General features: G+C 54.7%; 1 protein-coding gene across 1 annotated transcript; it reads left to right on the forward strand.

The window, feature by feature from the left end:
* Positions 1-4,481: 4,481 nt before the first annotated feature.
* Positions 4,482-7,873, forward strand: LOC109765321 (uncharacterized). Its single transcript, XM_020324119.4, has 2 exons — positions 4,482-5,798; positions 7,405-7,873. The coding sequence occupies exons 1-2, from the start codon at positions 4,531-4,533 to the stop codon at positions 7,415-7,417; spliced, it is 1,281 nt and encodes a 426-aa protein (XP_020179708.3). The 5' UTR covers positions 4,482-4,530; the 3' UTR covers positions 7,418-7,873.
* The last annotated feature ends 12,307 nt before the right edge of the window (positions 7,874-20,180 follow it).

A 20,180-nucleotide genomic window follows, 5' to 3' on the forward strand; every position in this document is an offset into this window, starting at 1 on the left:
AATGTCATCCAATCGCCAAAGTAAAGAATAAGTTTATGCTCTCATAGAGCTTACAACCAAATCGAATTTATTCAATTTTATTGTATCAAAGCACGGAATCATGATAACCAAAAGAGGTATGCTAAGTGGACTCGGTGAAGAAGCCATTCACTTCCGCCGCAATCTCCATACTAGTGAGCTGATCCTCCTCAGAAATCATCTTGGAGGCAGCATCAATGTCTAGTGGCGGCGCCGCCGAGGCGGCCATGTGGTCAACCTCCATGGCGACTTGGGCGTCGGTAGAGACTGCCAAAGCTGCCGCGATGGGCACCACGGGGGTCGCCTCTATGGGCGCAGCAGGGGCAGTAGCAATCATCACGAGTGCCGCCATGGGCGCCGGTGGAGCTCCCTCCTGAACCAAGGCGAGGTGCGTCTCACGCGCCTTCCGAGCCTTATATGCATCAACGACCTCCTGTGGTGCGCGACACTGGCGGGAGAAATGCTCCACCGAGCCACAACGGAAGCAGTCCTGAGGCCTTTGCCCTCCCTTGCCCAGCTTGTTCTGCTTAGCCGGGGCGGGGGGTGAGGGCCCTTCTTCTTGCCCTTCCGGCCCCTCTTCTTCTGTTGAGGCTTGCGGACTTTGAGAGCGTTCACCTCCTGGCGAGAACTCCCCCCAAGTGGTTGCGCGACAAAGTTCTTTTTGAGAACCTCGTCCTGCGCCTCCGCCACCTGGAGGACGTCAATCAACTCTGAATACCTCGTGTAGTTCCCCTGGCGGTAGTTCCATGAGGACTGGACCGCGTCGGGGTGGAAGGTGGATAGGGTTTTCTCAATCTTCTGGGAGTCGGTAATCTCAGTACCACACAACCGAAGAGTCGTACAAATCCGGTGCAGAGCCGAATTGTACTCCCCAACCGTCTTGAAGTCCGCAAACCTCAGACGGATCCACTCTGCCTCTGCACGTGGCTTCACAGTGTACTTCAGCCGCTCAAACCGCTGCTTAAGAGCGGTCCAAAGGCCAGAAGCACTGCGCTCAGCCATATACTCATCTTTCAGAGTAGGTGACAGGTGATGACGGAGAAAGTGCAGAGCCTGCGCATTCTCAGTTTCGAACTTGGGATCAGTGACGGCTAGCTGGGCCCCCTTACCGATCGCCCTCAGGAGGGTTTTGCCCTGGAGAAAGATCTCGCAGTCCGAGGACCATGACAGGTAGTTCAGGCCTGTCTGGGCCAACTCAGGAAACTCCTTGTGGACAATTCCGGCCATCTGCGATTTATGCAAAAATCATGAGATTACAGCGGGTAATCTTTTGCACAAAGCGATGTTGATAAACTTATGCAATAAAATGACGTTCCAATATTTAAAACATGCTATTATATGACTTACTAAATGATTAAGACTGCTAAACAATTAATCTACAGCAGTAAAATCATACAATAATATCATGTTACAAAAGATAGCATGTTAAGCGCATCTAGTATGTGAAAACTAGCCCAAAAAAATGAATTCCCGAGGTATTTTTAAGCCCAAATACGCATTTTCAGCGAAAACAGACAGTTCCAGGGACTTATACGCAAAATATTACAGCAGGAATATAGTCGCATAAATTTACGGTACTGCGGGGGCTAAAATATAAATAACCGCGCGCGCGCTCTCTGGCCTGGTCCTAGTTCGGCTGCAGGCCGAAAAATGGGCCGTCGGCCCGTGTAGCCAGCCCCACCGCCCTCCTCTTTTTTTTTCTTTTTTTATGGAGGAAATGTGAGGCCCGTTGCACATAGCCCGCTGGGCCGGCCCGCTTGCCAGCTCAGGGTCGCTAGGGTTTCCAACCCTAGCGCCCGAGCGGCGGCGGCCTCGACAGGGCCCGTGCGACGGCGGCCTCGATAGGGCGCGTGCGACGGCGGCCTCGACAGGGCCCGTGCGACGGCGGCCTCGACGGGGCACGTGCGACGGCGGCCTCGACAGGCCCGAGCTGCGGTGGCCTTGATGGGGCGGGGCGGCGTGGCCCGGCCAGTGGCGCGGCGCGGCCACGACGCGGGGCGCGCGGCGGCGCGGTCAGCGGGACGCGCGGCCTCGGCGCGGCCAGCGGGGCGCGGCCAGGGCGCGGCCGGCACGGCACGGCCAGCACGGCGCGGCTACGGCCACGGGCTCGCAGCGCGCGCGACCACGGCCACGGCGGGCGGTGCGCTGCCACGGCTACGGCCAGCACGGCGGCGCCGGCGACCAGCGGGGTCGCGGCCAGCAGGGCGGCGCGTGCAGCAGGCACGCGGGCGCGGCGACGGCAGTCGAGCGCTTGGCGACGGGGACGTCGTCATCTGCCTCGGGATGGCAAGATCGTGCGTCTTCGGGACGTCACGACGCGTGTACGTCGGGTACAACGCGGCGGTACCATGATCATCTGGATCACGATCTGTACCGACTCCCGTATAGTGTAGTCAACAAGTCTCTCGTGAGCCAAAAACATCGACATTGGTCGGCGACGTGTTCGTCCGCTCGGTTTTTGGGAGAGAAATCCACACCATAGGTAGATGTATCCGAAAAATAATCTAATCGCAAAAACGGAATCGTAGTAATGAGAGGAATCCATTTTTGCAAAGAGTGGGGATCGGATCTTATACCTCCGCGGGATCGACGAAAGCCTGCGTGATGCAGGCTTGACGCAGGCTTGACGGAGAGTTGATGGAGCGAAGCGTGCTGATAACGTGTTCCGCAACTCCGCCGGCGAGTCCGGTCCGAGGTTGCGGAGCGAGGGCGAGCGTTGTAGACGAAGTAGTCGAAAACACGCGAAAGTAAATGACATAGAGAGATGGAGGAGACCAGCTTTTTTTAATCAATGATCAGGGATTACAATGATAGCTCCTCGTTGCTTTATATATGGACCAGGGGTCAAGGGATAAGTACCCACTTAACAGAAAAGAGGGGAAACGGGAGGGGCCAGCCCGTGCGTTTTGCACGCGGCCGCCGCCACCCCTCCGGGTGGCCCGGTTTCCCAACACTCCCCCTTGGGTAATTATCCGTATATCCATGCCTCAAAACTCCGAAAAACCCAGTGGGAAAAAAAGTGGAGAAAGAGCACACAGTATACGTTGTTGTATTGCACGAATTGCCATGGATTTTGATAGAATGGGGATAGAGGCTGGTCGATGGAGAGGGGGGGATGGATGATTTGGCCCACTTTCAAGGGGTTGGATGATTTGCATTTTGATTGTCTCAATGACAGTGGCCCCGGGCCCCATCCGGTAGCCTCTCAGGAGGCAAATGATCCAATGGAGAAGTAAAGTGGGGCAAAAGTGCTCTCGACTCACGAGGCGTGTGTGTCCAAGGTGCTCGTCCACTCCTCGTGAGTCAAGAGCACTAACCTGTCTAGCAGACCCTCACCGCGCGCAGTGTTTGATTTGAGACTAAGCTTGACTAAGTTTGTCATATCTAAGGCTGGGCAAGTTTGATCAGTAAAGGGCAAGAGTGTTAGTTCAGGGACCGTACCCCCTTCACGCCACCTCCCCAGGGCGATGCCGGGGGTAAAACCCTCGCAGCGTTGGCCGAGGTGGCGGCGGGCCCGGTGCCGCAGGGGCTCGGGCGGGCGGTTCGCGGTGGGTTCTCCAGGGCGGCAGCCTTGGCTATGCGGCGGCGGCCCTCGCCTCCATGGCCGGCAGGGTGTGTGCTCCGGTGTGCGTCCCGTCCAGATTTGTCACAGCGTAGCCGTTGGCCGGCCGGTGGCACGTGGAGGGGCCGGTGAGGGCTGGCTGTAGGCCCTATATTAGCGTTCCATAGATAACATATGTCTTCATGGCGTGCTTCGCACGGATCCAAACAAATTGTGGGGCCAAGGTGGCATGACTACCAGTGAAAATCATGTCGAGTTCGGTCATGATGACGTCTTTGACATCATTTCCTTGTTGAGGCATCGTCGTTGCAGTCTGCGTCACCTCGCTCGGGTTGTTCTGAGGGAAACCCTAGATCTGGGTCTGCCGGATCGAACGATGACATCGCCTTTGGTGAGGTTCTTGCTCCTAGAGGCATCATTTTGGAGCAGGTGTTGCCTTGAGGGACAAGAGATGGGGCGGTGTTGCATCTAACGCATCTACGACGACATGTCTCGATGGCGTGGCGTAGTGGGGTCACAACGATGTACTCGTGTTGATGGGCGCACTAGAGCGTGGCGATGTCTGGCCTCGTGGTGGGTTTGACGATAGAAGGGTCTGCCAAGGTTAATGCATTGATCTCTCCTGAAGATGGGCGATGGAAGATGGCGGCGGCGGTTTTAAAAGCATGCACATACTGCGCGCGGTGAGGGTCTGCTAGACAGGTTAGTGCTCTTGACTCACGAGGAGTGGACGAGCACCTGGGACACGCACGCCTCGTGAGTCGAGAGCACTTTTGCCCCACTTTACTTCTCCATTGGATCATTTGCCTCCTGAGAGGCTACCGGATGGGGCCCGGGGCCACTGTCATTGAGACAATCAAAATGCAAATCATCCAACCCCTTGAAAGTGGGCCAAATCATCCACCCCCCCTCTCCATCGACCAGCCTCTATCCCCATTCTATCAAAATCCATGGAAACCTCCACGCAGAATGTAAGGAGCGGCGGAACAATGGAGGGCGAGGCGCAGCCGCCGCCGGCGTGCGTGTCCAAGGTGCTCGACGAGGACAACCTCCTCCGAGAGATCATCGTCCGCGTCGGCTTCCCCACCAGCCTCGTCCGCGCCGCCGGCGTCTGCACGCGCTGGCTCAGCCACGCCTCCGACCGCGCGCTCCTGCGCCGTTTCCGCGAGCTCCACCCGCCCAGGCTCCTCGGCTTCTACCTCGCGAAGAGGGAGCGTCCGGGCGGCGCGCGCTTCTTCCCGGTGCTGCCCCTGCCCCCGGATCTCGCCGCCGTCGTCCGCCGCGCAAGCTTCAGCCTTGACGCCCACGAGGGCGCACGCCGCTCCGCAGGCTTCAGCCCCGACACCCACTCGGACGGACGGTCCGATGTGGTGGGCTGCTGGAACGGCAGCGTCCTCACCAGCTCGCAGGGGCAGAATTACGCCCACGGCCGATCCGAGATTATGTTTCAAGTGCACAGCCCGCTATGCTCCGGCTCTGAGAAAGGTGCGGCCATCATCCCAGCATTACACCTCAAAGTCCAGGATGGAATCTGCAGGCTTATTAGACAACTCTTCTTCAGAGAAGAAGGGGATGGCTTGTCCTACTTTTATGTCACCGTGGAGTGTACCAGGTATCATGAAGATTCTAAGGTGCATGTGTATATGCTGCAAAATGGTGATGATGCCTGGCGCAAGCATCTTACCTTGGCCTCCGACCTCCTTCTGTATCCACGCAAAAGCCCTAAAGGCGTGCTTGTTGACAGCAAAATCTATCTGCCGACCGACAATGAAATTGTTGTCCTGGATTTGATGTCCTCAAGCTTATCGACAATTCAGCTCCCACAAGGGGTGGGTTTTAGTCCAATAGGCACCACCATGTTGTCACGGGCTGATGATGCTTCTGGTGTCTATCTCATCCATATCAAGGACCTTCAACTTAGCATCTGGCTCCACAATGGGGACAACTGGTTGCTGGTGGACAAAATGTGCTTGTGTGAAATATCTGATAATTTGCTTGACGATGAGCCTACTGATGATATCCTGATAAACCATGTGGGGGACTATAATGAGTTTGTGTTCTTGGAGATGGGTCGATGCGCACTCTACTTGGATGTCAAACGCAGGACGCTGCGTAAAGTGTACGAGATGACAACAGAGGAGCAACAATTGGGTGATATCTATCCTCTTATGATGAGCTGGCTTCCCAGTTTCCCTGCGCTCATGGATAATCCTACAAGGTTTGCCTTTTGCGCTCTTCATGATCTATATATAGTGTCCTTGTAGAGTTTACTCAATTTTGCAATTCGCATCGTGCATCTCACTGTTTGGTACTTACTATAGTTGTGGGATGGTGATACATATGTGATTGATTCCTTAGGCCTTTTTTAGCAATACTAGTCACGCAGCGTTAGAGAATGCTTGTTTTTAGATGGTTTAAAATCACTTCCTTATTAATTTCTTGGCCCATCTAACAATACTAGAGGCGACACTAGTGAAAGCTTGCTGTAAGATGATCTGGAATCACATGTGTACTGAGGATCATTACAAGGTGTCTACTTGTGGTTAACTGGTCATAGTAGGAGACCGTTGCGTGTGGACGGCAGTGCGTAATGGGCTGGTTGTGAAGGCTACGGTGGATAGGTAAGATAAATGAGAGAAGTAGAACTTATGGATGGATGCATATTTTATTTCCTTTTTAAGTCGCTAAAAGATTATTGAATATTTCTCTTGGGTACAAGCTCAGTTGCATTTTACTTCCCTATTACTACTACCACTTGGATTACTATATATATCCAAATCCAACTATCACCCAATATATTGTCATCCTTAGTTGGTTTTAATGAAACTAGTAACATTTCTGTGGGCTCTATATTAAAGTATTGTTATTGTTTGCTGGACATATACTAAAGTATCAGACTACGACAAACCACTCCATGGAATACTTGCTTTTGTTAAACCTTGTGTTGGCATCAAACATCATGCTTCCAACTTGGTCTTCCCTTTATAGTCTCATAATAGCAATTTGTAGTGGTGCTAAAAAGTGACTTGTTTGTTGTTTTTCTCATGGATCTCTCATTCTGTTTGTATAATTCTATCACAGTTTTCTGAACTATCCGTGCAAAGTTGCAAATTGGACCTACCAAAGTATGAAACATCATGTATAAGAGGATTAAAAGCTGAAAGATTCCTAGCCTTGGTAATCTGTTATCATGTTGACCACTGTTTTCTTGCCCATAAATAGTGATAAGCCCATCAAGCCTGATATGCTAGCTTCCAATTTCTTAAATATAATCATGGTGTAACTTTTTACACCCTATCAATTTTGAACCTCAAGCTATGTATGAGCTTGATAATACTTTTTTTTTTGCAATGTTGCCTAGTGGACCATATATTCTTTTACTCGAATACAAGTGGTAGATTTGACACACGTACTCTTCGTCTTGTTTATGATTGATTCAGATATACAGTGGAATTTCCTTTTATATGACATTGCTGGTCCAAGATAAAATTGGCTACTTTATGTTTATGTGGCACTCCTCCTTCTATAATCAGAGTTTTGGTTTGTTGGAATACACACTATAAAATGGAAACATGTCAGGTTGGGATATTAAAAGCATTTAACCTCTATTGCTGTAGCTTTTGGAAATAAAAAGTAAAAAACTATATCGCTTTACCAAATTTATCGCCTTAAATTTCTGAATGCACTTAACATTTAACTGTCGTTGAGGTAGCCACTTGTCTTGTTAGTCCATGGGATATTGTGATGCTTAAGGTGGCAAACCAAATGTATCCTGGTGCTTAATTACCTCCATCTGGATCCTTGCTCTGTTTTCTCTGAAACAGGAATGCAACGTGAAGAACAAGGATATAAGGATGCTTTTGGATGGCCTGTGACAAGTTCGCCATCAATGAAGAGCACAGTGCTGCATTTCCACGGCAGCAGTTCTAACTGTGTTCATTTTATCGCCATCAACGAAGAGCACAGTGCTGCATTTCCTCGTAGCAGTTCCTACTGTGTTCATTTCCTGCATCGCCTGGTCTGTTTGTGTTGTTGGTGTCTTCTGTGGTTCCACTGCTTACTGCTCATGGCAGCCTTGTGTGGTTATGCTGCTTGCAACTTATGCCATCTGCAGAAATTGTGTAGTTCTACTGCTGTAAAAATCTTTCGGGCAAGTGTCAGTCTTCTTTTGTATGTTGAGCAGCTGAGCATCTGGTTAAGTGTCTTATTTTACACCATTGCAGAATTTGTTTCAGTTATCGATGTGTACCTTACTCTGTCGTATTACTGGAAGACAAACATGTTGGTGGGGGATCTTACATTGCATCACTGGAATCAATATTATTACAAATTATATTTCGTTATGAACTACTCCCTCCGTTCCTAAATATAAGTCTTTGTAGAGATTCCACTAGGTGGACTACATACGGAGCAAAATGAATGAATCTCCACTTAAAATGCATCTATATGCATCCGTATGTGGTTCATAGTGGAAGCTCTACAAAGACTTACATTTAGGAATGGAGGGAGTAGTTGATTCAGAGCTGGTGTCTCCAAAGGATTTCAGCAATAACATGACAAGCAATCGGCTGCAATCTGCGATGAGCCAAAAATTATATGAAAAAATGGAAATAAAAAATAGTCACAAAAGTATCCAAAAAAAAGATGGTTTTAAATATATATTTTTTGTATTGTTACTCTTTTTTCGAGAAAACGCAAAGATCTTTGCGTTTCATTGCATTGAAGAGAAGGGATAGTACAATCCTCCTAGGAGGCTGGGGTTACAAAGATTGTGCTCTCGATCAGTGGACGTCCCAGGATGTGGGCAGGACTACCCTGAGCCCCTTTGCCCCGGCTTGTGCCCAGCATTTGGCTTCCGTTTTAATCCTATCCACTAATGCTTCTATCAATGGCCGCGTGTTTTCGAAGACGCATTCATTGCGCTGCTTCCAGATCATCCAAGGGACTAGCATGGCTATGGATTGCAGTCCTTTGCGCAGCGCGTGCGGTGTCTCTCCCTTCGTTCGCTGCCACCAGTCTGTAAGTGATGGCTCATTGTGTGGTGGCTGTACTGGGATGCGCGTCCAGTCCAGGGTGGCGTGCCAGGCTTGCTGCGCGAAAGGGCAGGTCAGGAGCAGGTGCTGGATGGTCTCCGGCTCTTGATCGCAGAGGAGGCATCTGGGGTGGTGTTGCAGGCCGCGACGGGCCAGCCGCTCTGCTGTCCAGCACCGGTCCTGGCTGGCTAGCCAATGGAAGAATCTGACTCTGGGTGGTGCCCAGCTCTTCCATGTCAGCTTCCATGAGGGGCATCTTGTGGATCCATGAAAGGTCGCAGCGTAGCAGGACTGCGCCGTGTAAGTGCCGCTGGCCGTCCACCTCCAGAGCATTTGGTCAGGTACATTCGTGAGAGTGATGCGCTGCACGGCCTGCCAAAGCCTCAGGTATTGCCCAATTTCATGTATCCCAAGCACCCCCTGGATGTCGCGTGCCCAAGCATTGTCTGTTAGGGCCTCCGCCACCGTTCTCGCTTTGCGCCTCCGTTTGGGTATGCACTGGTAAAGCGCAGGGGCGATCTCGCGGATGGCTTGCCCCTGGAGCCAGCGGTCGTCCCAGAACCGGGCCGTCCATCCGTCACCGAGGATCATGGTGGTGGAGGCAAAGAACAGCGCGCGCTCCTCTGGGGTGAACTGCAAGTCAAGCCCTTGCCATGCGCGGTTGTCGTCCGTGCGAGTGTACCATAGCCATCGCAACCTCAGAGCCAGGCCAGCGCGCTCCAGCTCCCGTATCCCAGGCCGCCATATTCCAGTGGACGACAAACATGGCGCCAGTTAACATGGCAGTGCCCACCGTTGGCAGTTGCGCGTCCGGCCCATAGGAAGCCCCATTGTATCTTCTCCAGCTGCCTCAGGGTCTTCTTGGGGGGGGGGGGGGGGGGGGGGGGGGGGGCGAATGCGAGCAGTTGGTGAACCGGGATGGCCTCGAGTACCGCTTTGACCAATACGAGCCGTCCAGCCTTGTTCATGAGCCATGCTTTCCAAGTTGGAAGACTGGCTGCCACCGAATCTACGAGGGGTTGTAGTTGGGCGGCCGTGGGACGACGCAACATGAGCGGGATGCCGAGGTAAGTGATGGGCAGGTCGGCCGTCCTGCATTCGACATGGGCGATCGCCGCGGCCGCGTCGGGGTCGCCATGGAGGATGGTGGCCGAGCTCTTGGGGTAGTTCACCCGGAGGCCGCTAGCTTCACCAAAGAGTGTAAGTATGCCCTTGACGGCCTCCATGTCTCCAGGTGTGGCGTGACAGAAGAGCATCACATCGTCGGCGTATAAGGAGATGGCCGGAATGGCTCGTCGGGGGTGCAGCTGTTGCAGGATGCCGGACTCGTGTGCGCGGCGGATGAGGTGTCCGAGGGTGTCCACGGCGAGCACGAAGAGTTGTGGCGACACGGGGTCGCCCTGTCTCAGTCTGCATCGGTGCCAAATCGGCGGCCCTGGCTCGCCGTTTAGCATGATCCTGGTGCTCGAGGTCGAGAGCAGTATCGCAAGGCACTCCCGGAACCGAGGCCCAAACCCATACCGGTCAAGCACTTCGAAGAGGAAGGACCAAGATAGGGAGTCTGACCAGGACAAAATTGTCGTGGAGGCTCCGACCTGGGATGAATGCGTTCTGGTTGCAACTGACCAGGTCGCCCAACCATGGCGCGAGGCGTAGCGAGAGTACTTTCGTGAAGATTTTGGCCACGAGGTGTATCAGGCATATCGGCGCGGAGCTGACAGGCATCGGCGCGCTTCGGGAGCAGGGTCAACAGGGCCTGGTTAAGCTTGCTGAAGGCGCAGCAGAAAGAGTTGCTGGAAGACGTCCAGGAAGTCCTGTTTGACCGTACTCCAACATTCCCGCAAGAACTCAGCTGTGAATCCGTCGGGCCCAGGCGCCTTGCGTGGCGGGAGGCTTTTGACAGCGTTCCCTATCTCGTCAGGGCTGAATGGGGCGTCGAGGCTAGTCAGGTCGCAAGGCTCTATGAGCTGCGATAGATCCAGCGAGTGGCCACGGGTGAGGGCCGAGCCCAGCAGCTCGTCAAAATGAGAGAAAGCAGCCTGCGCCATCCCCTCCTGATCCGCGATCACGTGCCCATCCACGGTGAGGCTGTGGATGTGGTTCTTCTGCCAGTGGAAAGAGCACTGTCGATGGAAGAATGTCGTGTTGGCGTCTCCATCCTTGAGTGTGGTGATACGTGCCCGCTGCCTCGCAATCATGCGCTCCAACGACGCTAGCCCAAGGTATGATATTTTCAGCTGCCTCCGCAACCAGTCCTCGGGGGGCGAGAGCACCCGATCCTCCTGGGCCTTGTCAAATCGCGAGATCAGCTCACGGGATATGGCCATCTTGTCGCGAATGTTCCCCTTTGACCTCGCGCTCCAGCTGGTCAGCTTGCGGGCAGTGGCCTGGAGGCGGAGAACCAAGCGCCGGAAAGGATCCGGGTCTTGCACCGATCCCCAGGCCGTAACCACCGTATAGTGGAACCCTTCCAACCACAGCCAAAAATCCTCGAAGTGGAAGCGTCGGTGAGAGGCGTGCGTGGGCGAGCAGTCGAGGAGGAGGGGCCAGTGGTCCGACACGACTGCGGCAAGGCAGCGCAGGTGGCAATCGCCGTGCGCGTCTTCCCAGTCCGATGTGCAAAACACACGATCTAGGTGCACGAGGGTGGGCGGGGACTGCTCATTGGACCAAGTGAATCGTCGTCCATTGAGGTACATCTCCTTCAGCGCGAGGTCGTTGACGAGGCGACGGAATCTGCCCATCATGCGGCGGCACAGGTTGCCATTGTTCTTGTCTTCGTCGCGCAGAATTAAGTTGAAGTCGCCGCATAGCATCCAGGGCCCGGGGCAGTCTATGCCTATCTCGCATAGTTCTTGCATGAAGGAGATCTTGTCAGCGTCTTCTTGGGGGCCATAGACAACCGTTAGCCACCACGGCGCGCCGGTGGCCGTGGTCACCTTGGCCGTTATGGCGTTCGTGGTCGACCAGGGCCGCAATGGCCGAGAGCACCGGGCACGGGATTGGAGCCGCGAACAGATCGTCGTAAGCCTTCATCTCGGCGGCAGTGATCCGCTGGTTAGTTCCAACTATCCCGAGGGTGCGCAAGATCTGCACCTGGGCCCTCCTCTCCGCTGTGGGTGGAGCCGCCGGCGGGGATGCAGTCGCGGCTGAGCGGCCACGTCTTGGGGCGAAGTTGAGCGGACGGCGCGGCCTCTTCCCGGGCGTTGGCAGGGCAGCATGGATGTGCTTGGTGGCGGCTGCGAGGAATTCGCCCAGCGTCCAGGTCGTCGGCACGGCGGCGCGGCTACGTGCTCTGCGTGGTGTGATCGGGGGCGAGGCGAATCGCCCTGGCGTAGCACGACCGGAGCCATGCTGGGCTCTTTTCGGCGTGGGTTGGGCAGTGGGCCTTGGCGTCTCAGGCTGGGCTTGTGGCCTGTGTAAGAGCGTCACATGCATGTTGGGTGCTGGCCCATGCAGCAGCGGGCTGGTGGGTGTGTTCGCGCCGCGAGCGGGGCTTTCCCCTCCCTCCACGGCGCGCGCGTGGGGCACGGAGGACTGGTCAGCGGCCTCATCCGCCACAGGTGCTGGCGTGGCGGGGGCTCGGCTTTGCCCCGACAAGGCAGCAGGCTGGCCAGGCTGCGCAGGCTGCGAGTCTGGTACTTCGCTCACCGCATCCGTATCCCGACAATGCATGGGATCAGGCGAGCCAGAAGTGGCCCCATCGCGATCGACCTCGGGCGCAGCGCGCGCAGACGAGCCAGAAGTGGCCCCTTCACAGTCGTCCTCGGGCGTAGCACGCACCATCTGATTTGGATCCCGAGCCAGCTCGTGGGAGTTCGCCGCGAGTGAGGGGCCAGCGCTCGGCGCTTGGAGCGGGTCAGTGGCCTCGGCCGGATCCGTTGCAGCCAAAGTGGCGTTGCCAACTGGCGCTGTCCTCACGGTCCTGGCGGCAGGCCCCTTATCCACAGCTTTGGCTGTAGGGCCCCTTGCAAAGCCTGTCTCTGTCTCCCCCCACCTTTTCCTTTTCTGGCATGGCGACAAGGAGGGTGGGCTCTTTGCTGACAAGGCCATGGCGCCATGCCGCGCCCATCGCGTTGTACGGGCGGCGTGGTTTTCTCACCGGCCGGAGTAGGCCACACAGATGCCACAGCCACCCAATCGGAGCGGACAGCGTGGTCGTTGGCCCGCCAGAGCGAGTCGTCCATGGCCATGCCGTCTGCCCGGCCAGGAGGCGGCGCATCCGTGCGCCGGCGCTTGCGGCCCCGGCGGCGTGCCCGTCCCGGGCCAGGTCCGGGCGCGCGGTTGTTGCGGTTGTCTTCGCGCGCATCGTCTCCGCCCCGCTCTCTGCCGTTCTGGGCGCGGGTGGGTGGGGCTCCACGTGCCACGACGCACGCCACAGCGATGGCGATCGGGAACGTGAGGATCTGTATGGTGGGTGCGTCAGAGCTCAGGCGTGCCGGAATCTGCTCGACGATTTCCAGGACGGCGGCACAGCGAATGGTGTCTGGGTGGTGCGTGCGCGCCGCCAGCCTGAACGTGGCCAGGTCTTCACGGGAACGCGTGTTGGGGTGGAGGCGCTTAATCCAGCAGCTGGTTCCCAGGATGTGCTCCGCCGTGGAGAGGTGCCAGGCTTGGGTGGGGACGCCGCGAAGCTCCAGCTCGACGCAGAACTCGAAGTCGCCGGAGCCGGCGTGGGCGAGCTTGGTCCAGGGCCGGATGGAGAGCGAGAATCGCGACGAGTTGATGAAGTGGTCTCCATCAAGGCGGCGCTTTGTGGAATGGGAGCTGAATAGGATCAGAAAATCCTCGGGGTGATGCGCATGCACGGTGAAGTCGCCGTCGCAGAGCTCGAAGGTGTTCAGCAACACATCGGCGACCTCGGCGGCAGATACGCGAGGCCTGTTGCCGGTGACGGAGGCGACCATCGCGCGGCTCAGGACAGCCTCCGCCTCCTCCATCTCTACTGAGTGCGCCATGATCACCCGCACGGGCTCGGGCTCGCGCGGTGCGGGCACGGCCACCGCGGGGGCGATGGCTGGGGGAGGCGGCGGCGGGAGCGCGACCTGGTGTGGGTGGTGCTCTCGGGCAGCAGGGCCCGTGCGGTCGACCTGGGCGTGCTCTACGGCGACGGGGTGCCTTGAATCGCAGGAGCGCGAGTCGTGGCCAGACTCGAGGCACCGGCGGCATCAGATGTCATTGGTGCAGTCCCGGACCCGGTGGCGAGGGTCGAGGCAACGGAAGCAGAGCCCCGCGACTTCCTCAGGAGACGGGCTGCGCCGGCGCATCGGTGGTGGGCTTGGCTCGACCGGCTGGTGCGGATGGCGCTGGCGATGCCGGCGGCGCGGCTGCTGGTAGCCCTCAGCGTCGACCTGGACGCCGCCGGAGATGCGGTGCACCTCAGAGCGGGGGCCGAGGCGGGCAGAGGCTGGTAGCCGAGCGGGTGCCGCGGCTCTTGGGGCAGGGGCGCCGCCGGCGCCGCAGGAGGCGGTGTGCGGGCGACCTCGCTGTACGAGCGCGTCGAGGACTCGCTCTCCGAGTCGAACAAGCGGTCGCCGGAGGACACGCGGTCATCGGAGAGGGTCTCTCGGTGCTCGACAGGGTCGGCGCTGGCGGAAGCCATGGCAGGGGAAGGGGTTGGGGGAGGGGAGGAGGGCCGCCGGCGGGGATTCGACGGCAGCGGGGCTAGCTAGTGGGAGGCGGCGGGGAGGGCTAGCTAGTGGGAGGCGGCGGGGAGGGCTAGGAGAGGCAGGGAGGCGAGGGAGCCATGGCAAGCATTGACAAATCGTCCCTCGTATTGTTACTCTCAGTCATTGTTTTCTACAAATTCTATATGTTAGATGGTGTTTACTGAGAGTAAGAAATTCTTGACTGCACCTTGGAGTCTTCATAAAAGAAAGAATGATACAAGTCAGTTCATAAATAGTGAATCCAAATGTTACGTGCTAGGCTATTATCTGTTCTCTTTAAAGGCTTCTTTCGTTCTTTCCCATTTGCATCATGACACCGTTTAAGTATAGTAACTAAAAATATGTAGATTGATGGCCTCTGTCAAACTCATGCTAACCTGACCTGAAGCACACCGTTCTCTAATCTTTGACATGTTTTATGGTACTGAAACTGTAGTTCATACTTTACTGTCAATACAAGTGAAGGAAAGGAAAAAAGAAAAACCACCTCTCTCTGAAAAACGGCGCGACAAGGCTTGCATCACCCACTAGTACATTATCATTTTTCCTGTTACCACTATGTAGCAACCATTAAATAATCTCATTTGCTCATGGTGAGCGTTGCTAGCCATCTATTTTTGATCTAAAATCATCTTGTCTTGAATAAGAAAGAACATGGCAAGCAGATATAAAAGTGTTTGTATTCACGAACACATAGGTATAAAAAATTAGAGATAAATGAAAGGGAGATTTTTTTTGAAACCACTCTGTAGCAACCATCAAATTGATATATTTTTAGCTCCGTATACTGTTGGGATATTACCATTGGGCGTAAACCGGTCAGGAGAGGCCGGGTTAACCCCATCAGTAGTTCATTATATCTGAATCCCATGAAGACAGACGATGACGCTTTATGAAGGCCCAGGGCCCAAAGCCGGTTTAAGGCCTGTAGACATAAACCGGTATTGATATGTAAACTTGTGTTGTAAGATAGAAAGAGCAGAGACCAAGCCGGACACGTTTATGAGCCGGCCTCAGGATTCTGTAAACCGACGGGCGTCAACCCATGTATATAAGGGGACGACCCGGCGGCGGTTCAGGGACAACAAACAACAACTGGAGACTCAGGCAAAGCGTATTCGCTCCCTGGTCATCGAAACCCAAGCAATCCCACAATAACTGGATCGTAGGCTTTTACCTTCACCGTAAGGGGCCGAACCAGTATAAACTTTCTTGCGTCCCTTGTCTGCTTTAACCCCTTTAAGTTAACCCGTAGCGATGGCTCCACGACTAAGTCCTTTCCCTAGGACATCTGCCATGACAAAACCACGACAGTTGGCGCCCACCGTGGGGCTATCGTACGATGGTTTCGAGTTCTTAGAAGGCAGCTTCGAAGGACTCAAGGGCTACACTGTGGGCCGGATGGCCAAGAGTCGTGGTGGCAAGCTCTACATCGACGATGCAGGCTGGGGCCCCGAGGCCGGCTCAATCGAGTACGGGTACCGGGTCCCCTTCGGCGACATACACATTTTCATTGGCAAGATCGGCGAACCGGGCCTTGAGCCGGACACCTGCACCGACCTCGTCGAAACGGCTCAGCGTGCGAGACCTGCCCGGGTTAAGCCTGTCATGAAGCGTGCCTTCGTGGGAGTCATCCACGGAGGGGAATATGAGGATAGATCGGAATCTGGTGGTGAAACCGTCGTTTATTCCGGCGACGAGTCATTGACCGGAGAGACCGAGTCGTTATATCAGTTGCAAGATGGCCGGATTGGGGGCTGTTCCGATGGCGACAGTATTCCGGACCCCTTTGATCTGCCAAACCGGGTTGCGATCTTCATGGTCGGTACGCAACCAGCGCTCCACTCTTCGACCGCAGCGGCGATGATTTCTGGATCGGCAGCAGCGACAGCGGCCAGGGCAGGAGGCCCTGTGCGACTGCCGGCTCAGGTTCTATCTGATTTGTTTGACGCGTTGGCAACGCTGATGGCGGAGGTTAACCCGGCGGATCAGGATGCGCACAATGCGAAAATCACGAAGGTGAAAGATCAGATCACCCAGGCCAAAGCCGACTTGGCAGCTGAGGATACCAGGATGGCCGCGGAGCGGGCCGCATTGGATGCACAGGCTTATCGGATTATGCTGGATCAGAGTGCGTCGAACGAAGTCCTCAAGAGGAGGTATCGATCTCGCCCGCCGCCGGTTTATGACGCTAGAAACCTCTTTAACACCCCAGGAGTAGGGACTAGTAATCCGCCGGTGGTAAACCGGGCGGAGGCACCTGGAGCGGGGGCGCCGGTTCAGCCACGTTTGGTGGATCCGCCTCGTCAGAACAACATTGTAACACAGCATGTCCCAACACCACCGGGTCATTACTCTAACCCGATGGACAACATTGTCGCTGCCGCTTCACGGCTGGCGGCCATCCCGATCGAAGGCGAGTCTCCGGCGGCGGTCGAGACGCGTCGGTTAGGGAGCTTGTTCAGACAGCCTTGGTTCAGCAGGAGGCTTATTCATATAGTCGCGATCGGATCCATTCCACTCCCCGCCCAAGCCGGAGTTACAGCAGGCGTATGGATGAACCGGCAGTGTCAAGCAACGCGCGGAACCATGATCCGCCCCGTGGCAATAACCCGGCGGGTGGTGCTGGTGATGCTCAGGAGGTGGTGGACCGGGCTCGGGCACGTAGAAAGGCCGAGTTAGCGGCGCAGCATGATGCCCGTCAGCTTACTCCGGTTCGTCCAACCACGTCGGTGGAACCAGGGGTTACTTCTAGCTCTTTGGGGGTACCGTGTCTCGTCCCAGCGCTGTGCAACGTGCCTCTGCCCAAGGATTTCAAGGGCCTGCGCAAAGTGCCGAATTACACCGCCGATTTATCCCCTGAGACATGGGTCGAAAGCTATGAGATGGCCATGGAGATGCTGTATGTGGATGATGCGGCGTGTGCGAAGTACTTCACCATGATGCTAGAGGGGACGACCCACACTTGGCTGAAGAGCTTACCAGCTAATTCTATCAGGTCATGGGCCGAATTGAGAGCCCGGTTTATCCAGAATGTCAAGGATACGTGCAAGCAGCCCATGTCAATTGTGGACTTAGCTGCCTGTGTCCAGGAGGAAGGAGACTCAACAACACGTTGGGTGCGCCGGGTTTCAGAGATTTTGCATTCATCGGACTGCATCAACGCTGATACCGCAGTTTTAACATTGGAAGGCAATTGCCGGTTTGAACCCCTGAAGTTGAAGTTGGGACGGCTCAAACGTCATTGTCATAACATGGGAACCCTCATGGCCGCTCTGGTGAAGTATGCCGACTCTGATAGTACCAAGGATCCCGAGTCTGACGATGATAAGACAGGGAAGGGAAAAAGGAGCGGCAACGCCAAGGGGCAGCACCACAACCCGGTGGGTCATGGAAACGGCGGCAAGCGTAAGGCGGACCACAGCTTAGACTTTGTGGCTAATACCAACACACATGACAAGGGCCAGCGGCGTAAGGGTAAACCGCCCCAGCACGATGGAGGGCCAAGTCCTAACCCGGACCGCCTGTCTTATCTATTGAACCAGCCTTGCCCAAAGCATGGGACGAAGGAGAACCCGTCCACGCACCTCTGGAAAGATTGTTACATCATGCAAGAGTTCAAAAATTCGGATTCTTTTCGGTATGATCATGGACCGGGTGGCGGTTCGGGCCCCGGGTCTCATGGGCCGGGTTATGGTGGAGGCAGTTCCGGTTCAGGTTTTCACGGTAACCAGAGCGGGAATGGCAATCAAGGCAATCAGGGCAACCAAGGTGGTTATAACAATCAGGGGAATCAGCAACAGCAGCAGCAGCAGTCGGGTTACCAGAGTAACCCGAAGCAGTTAAATAGCGGACAGTATCATGTCTTCACCACTAGCCTGGACAAGCGCGATCAGAAGCTTCATAAAAGGGTAGTGAATGCCGTTGAACCGGCGGTGCCCCATTATTTGCGCTGGTCCGAGCAGCCGATCGTGTGGAGTAGAGAAGATCATCCGCCCTGGGTTGACAATCCGGGTCATCTGGCATTGGTGGTGGCCTCTCATGTGGGAGATTATAAGTTCACTAAGGTACTCATGGATGGAGGGAGTAGTATCAATATCCTTTATTATGAAACTTTCCGTCGCATGGGGTTAACAGATAAAAATCTTAAACCGTCCAATACGGTGTTCCATGGTGTGGTGCCTGCTAATTGGCATATCCTATCAGTAAGATAGCTCTGGAGGTGGCTTTTGGAGATGAGCATGACTCGAGATCGGAAACTTTGACCTTTGAAGTGGTGAAAATCAAAAGCCCATATCATGCCCTGTTTGGACGGCCAGCTTATGCTAAGTTTATGGCACGACCTTGTTATGTCTATCTGCAGCTCAAGATGCCGGGTCACAAGGGAACTATAACAGTGCATGGGAGCCGCAAGATCGCTCTGGAGTGTGAAGAAGGTGATGCGGCTTATGCTGAGTCGGTTTGTGCAATAGAAGAGTTGAAGTTTTACAAAGACAATGTTGATCCGGCAGATATGACTTCATTGAAGAAACCAACTACAGAGCATGATCCGGCCCTGAAGTTTAAATCAGCTGATGAGACTAAGCTTGTTGACTTCGTGCCCGGCGATTCATCCAAGCAGTTTAGCATCAGCGCTAACTTGGATCCGAAATAGGAAAGCGCGCTCATCGAGTTCATCCGTGAGAATCGGGACATCTTTGCATGGAAGCCTTCTGACATGCCAGGTGTACCGAGAGAACTCGCTGAGCACACTCTCAATGTTGATCCCAAGTATAAACCGGTCAAGCAATTTCTCCGCCGGTTCAATGAAGAAAGACGCAAGGCTATTGGAGAAGAAGTAGCCAGGCTCTTGGCGACTGGATTTATCATCGAAGTATTTCATCCTGAGTGGTTGGCTAATCCGGTGCTGGTCCTTAAGAAGAACCGCACTTGGCGTATGTGTGTGGACTACACAAATCTCAACAAAGCTTGTCCAGCAGATCCTTTTGCCCTCCCCCGTATTGATCAAATTATTGATGCTACGGCGGGTTGCGAGCGTTTAAGCTTTTTGGATGCATATTCTGGTTATCGTCAGATCAAAATGGCAGTTAAGGACCAGGAGAAGACAACCTTCATAACTCCCTTTAGAGCCTTCTGCTATGTGTCCATGCCCTTTGGGCTCAAGAGTGCCTAGGCGACTTATCAACGGTGTGTGCAGAATTGTCTTCATAAACAGATCGACCGCAATGTTCACGCCTATGTGGATGATATTGTGGTGAAATCAAGGAAGAATGAGACATTGATTGATGACTTGAAGGAAACCTTTGATAACCTGCGGGTTTACAAAATGATGCTTAATCCGGCCAAGTGCGTCTTTGGTGTACCTGCAGGCAAGCTCTTGGGCTTTTTGGTGTCTAACAGGGGCATTGAAGCTAATCCGGAAAAGATCAAAGCCATCACCTCCTTGGCCAAACCGAAGTGTATCAATGATGTTCAACGCCTGGCAGGCCGGTTTGCCGGGTTGAGCCGGTTTATCAGTCGCCTTGGCGAGAAGGCCATCCCTTTATATCAGATGCTGAAGAAAACGGATAACTTCGTCTGGAGTGATGCCGCTAATGAAGCGTTTGAGGACTTAAAGCGGCAACTGGCTAATCTGCCGGTTCTGGCTGCTCCGGTTGACAAAGAGCCATTGTTGCTATATGTGGCAGCTAACGCTCGGGTTGTTAGTGTGGCTATTGTGGTGGAGCGCAAGGAGGCAGGAAAGGAATATCCGGTTCAGCGGCCGGTTTACTATATCAGTGAGGTACTTATCGAGTCCAAGCAGAGGTACCCGCATTGGCAAAAATTGGTGTATGGGGTTTTCATGGCAAGCCGGAAGCTTAAGCAATATTTTCAAGGTCATCCCATCACGGTGGTCAG

This window comes from Aegilops tauschii, chromosome 3 (genome assembly GCF_002575655.3).
Source record: "Aegilops tauschii subsp. strangulata cultivar AL8/78 chromosome 3, Aet v6.0, whole genome shotgun sequence".
Lineage (NCBI taxonomy): Eukaryota > Viridiplantae > Streptophyta > Magnoliopsida > Poales > Poaceae > Aegilops > Aegilops tauschii.

What these genes read in the sequence shown, in the direction of transcription:
- LOC109765321 (XM_020324119.4), top strand. Translation starts at nt 4,531, where the DNA reads ATGGAAACCTCCACGCAGAATGTAAGGAGCGGCGGAACAATGGAGGGC.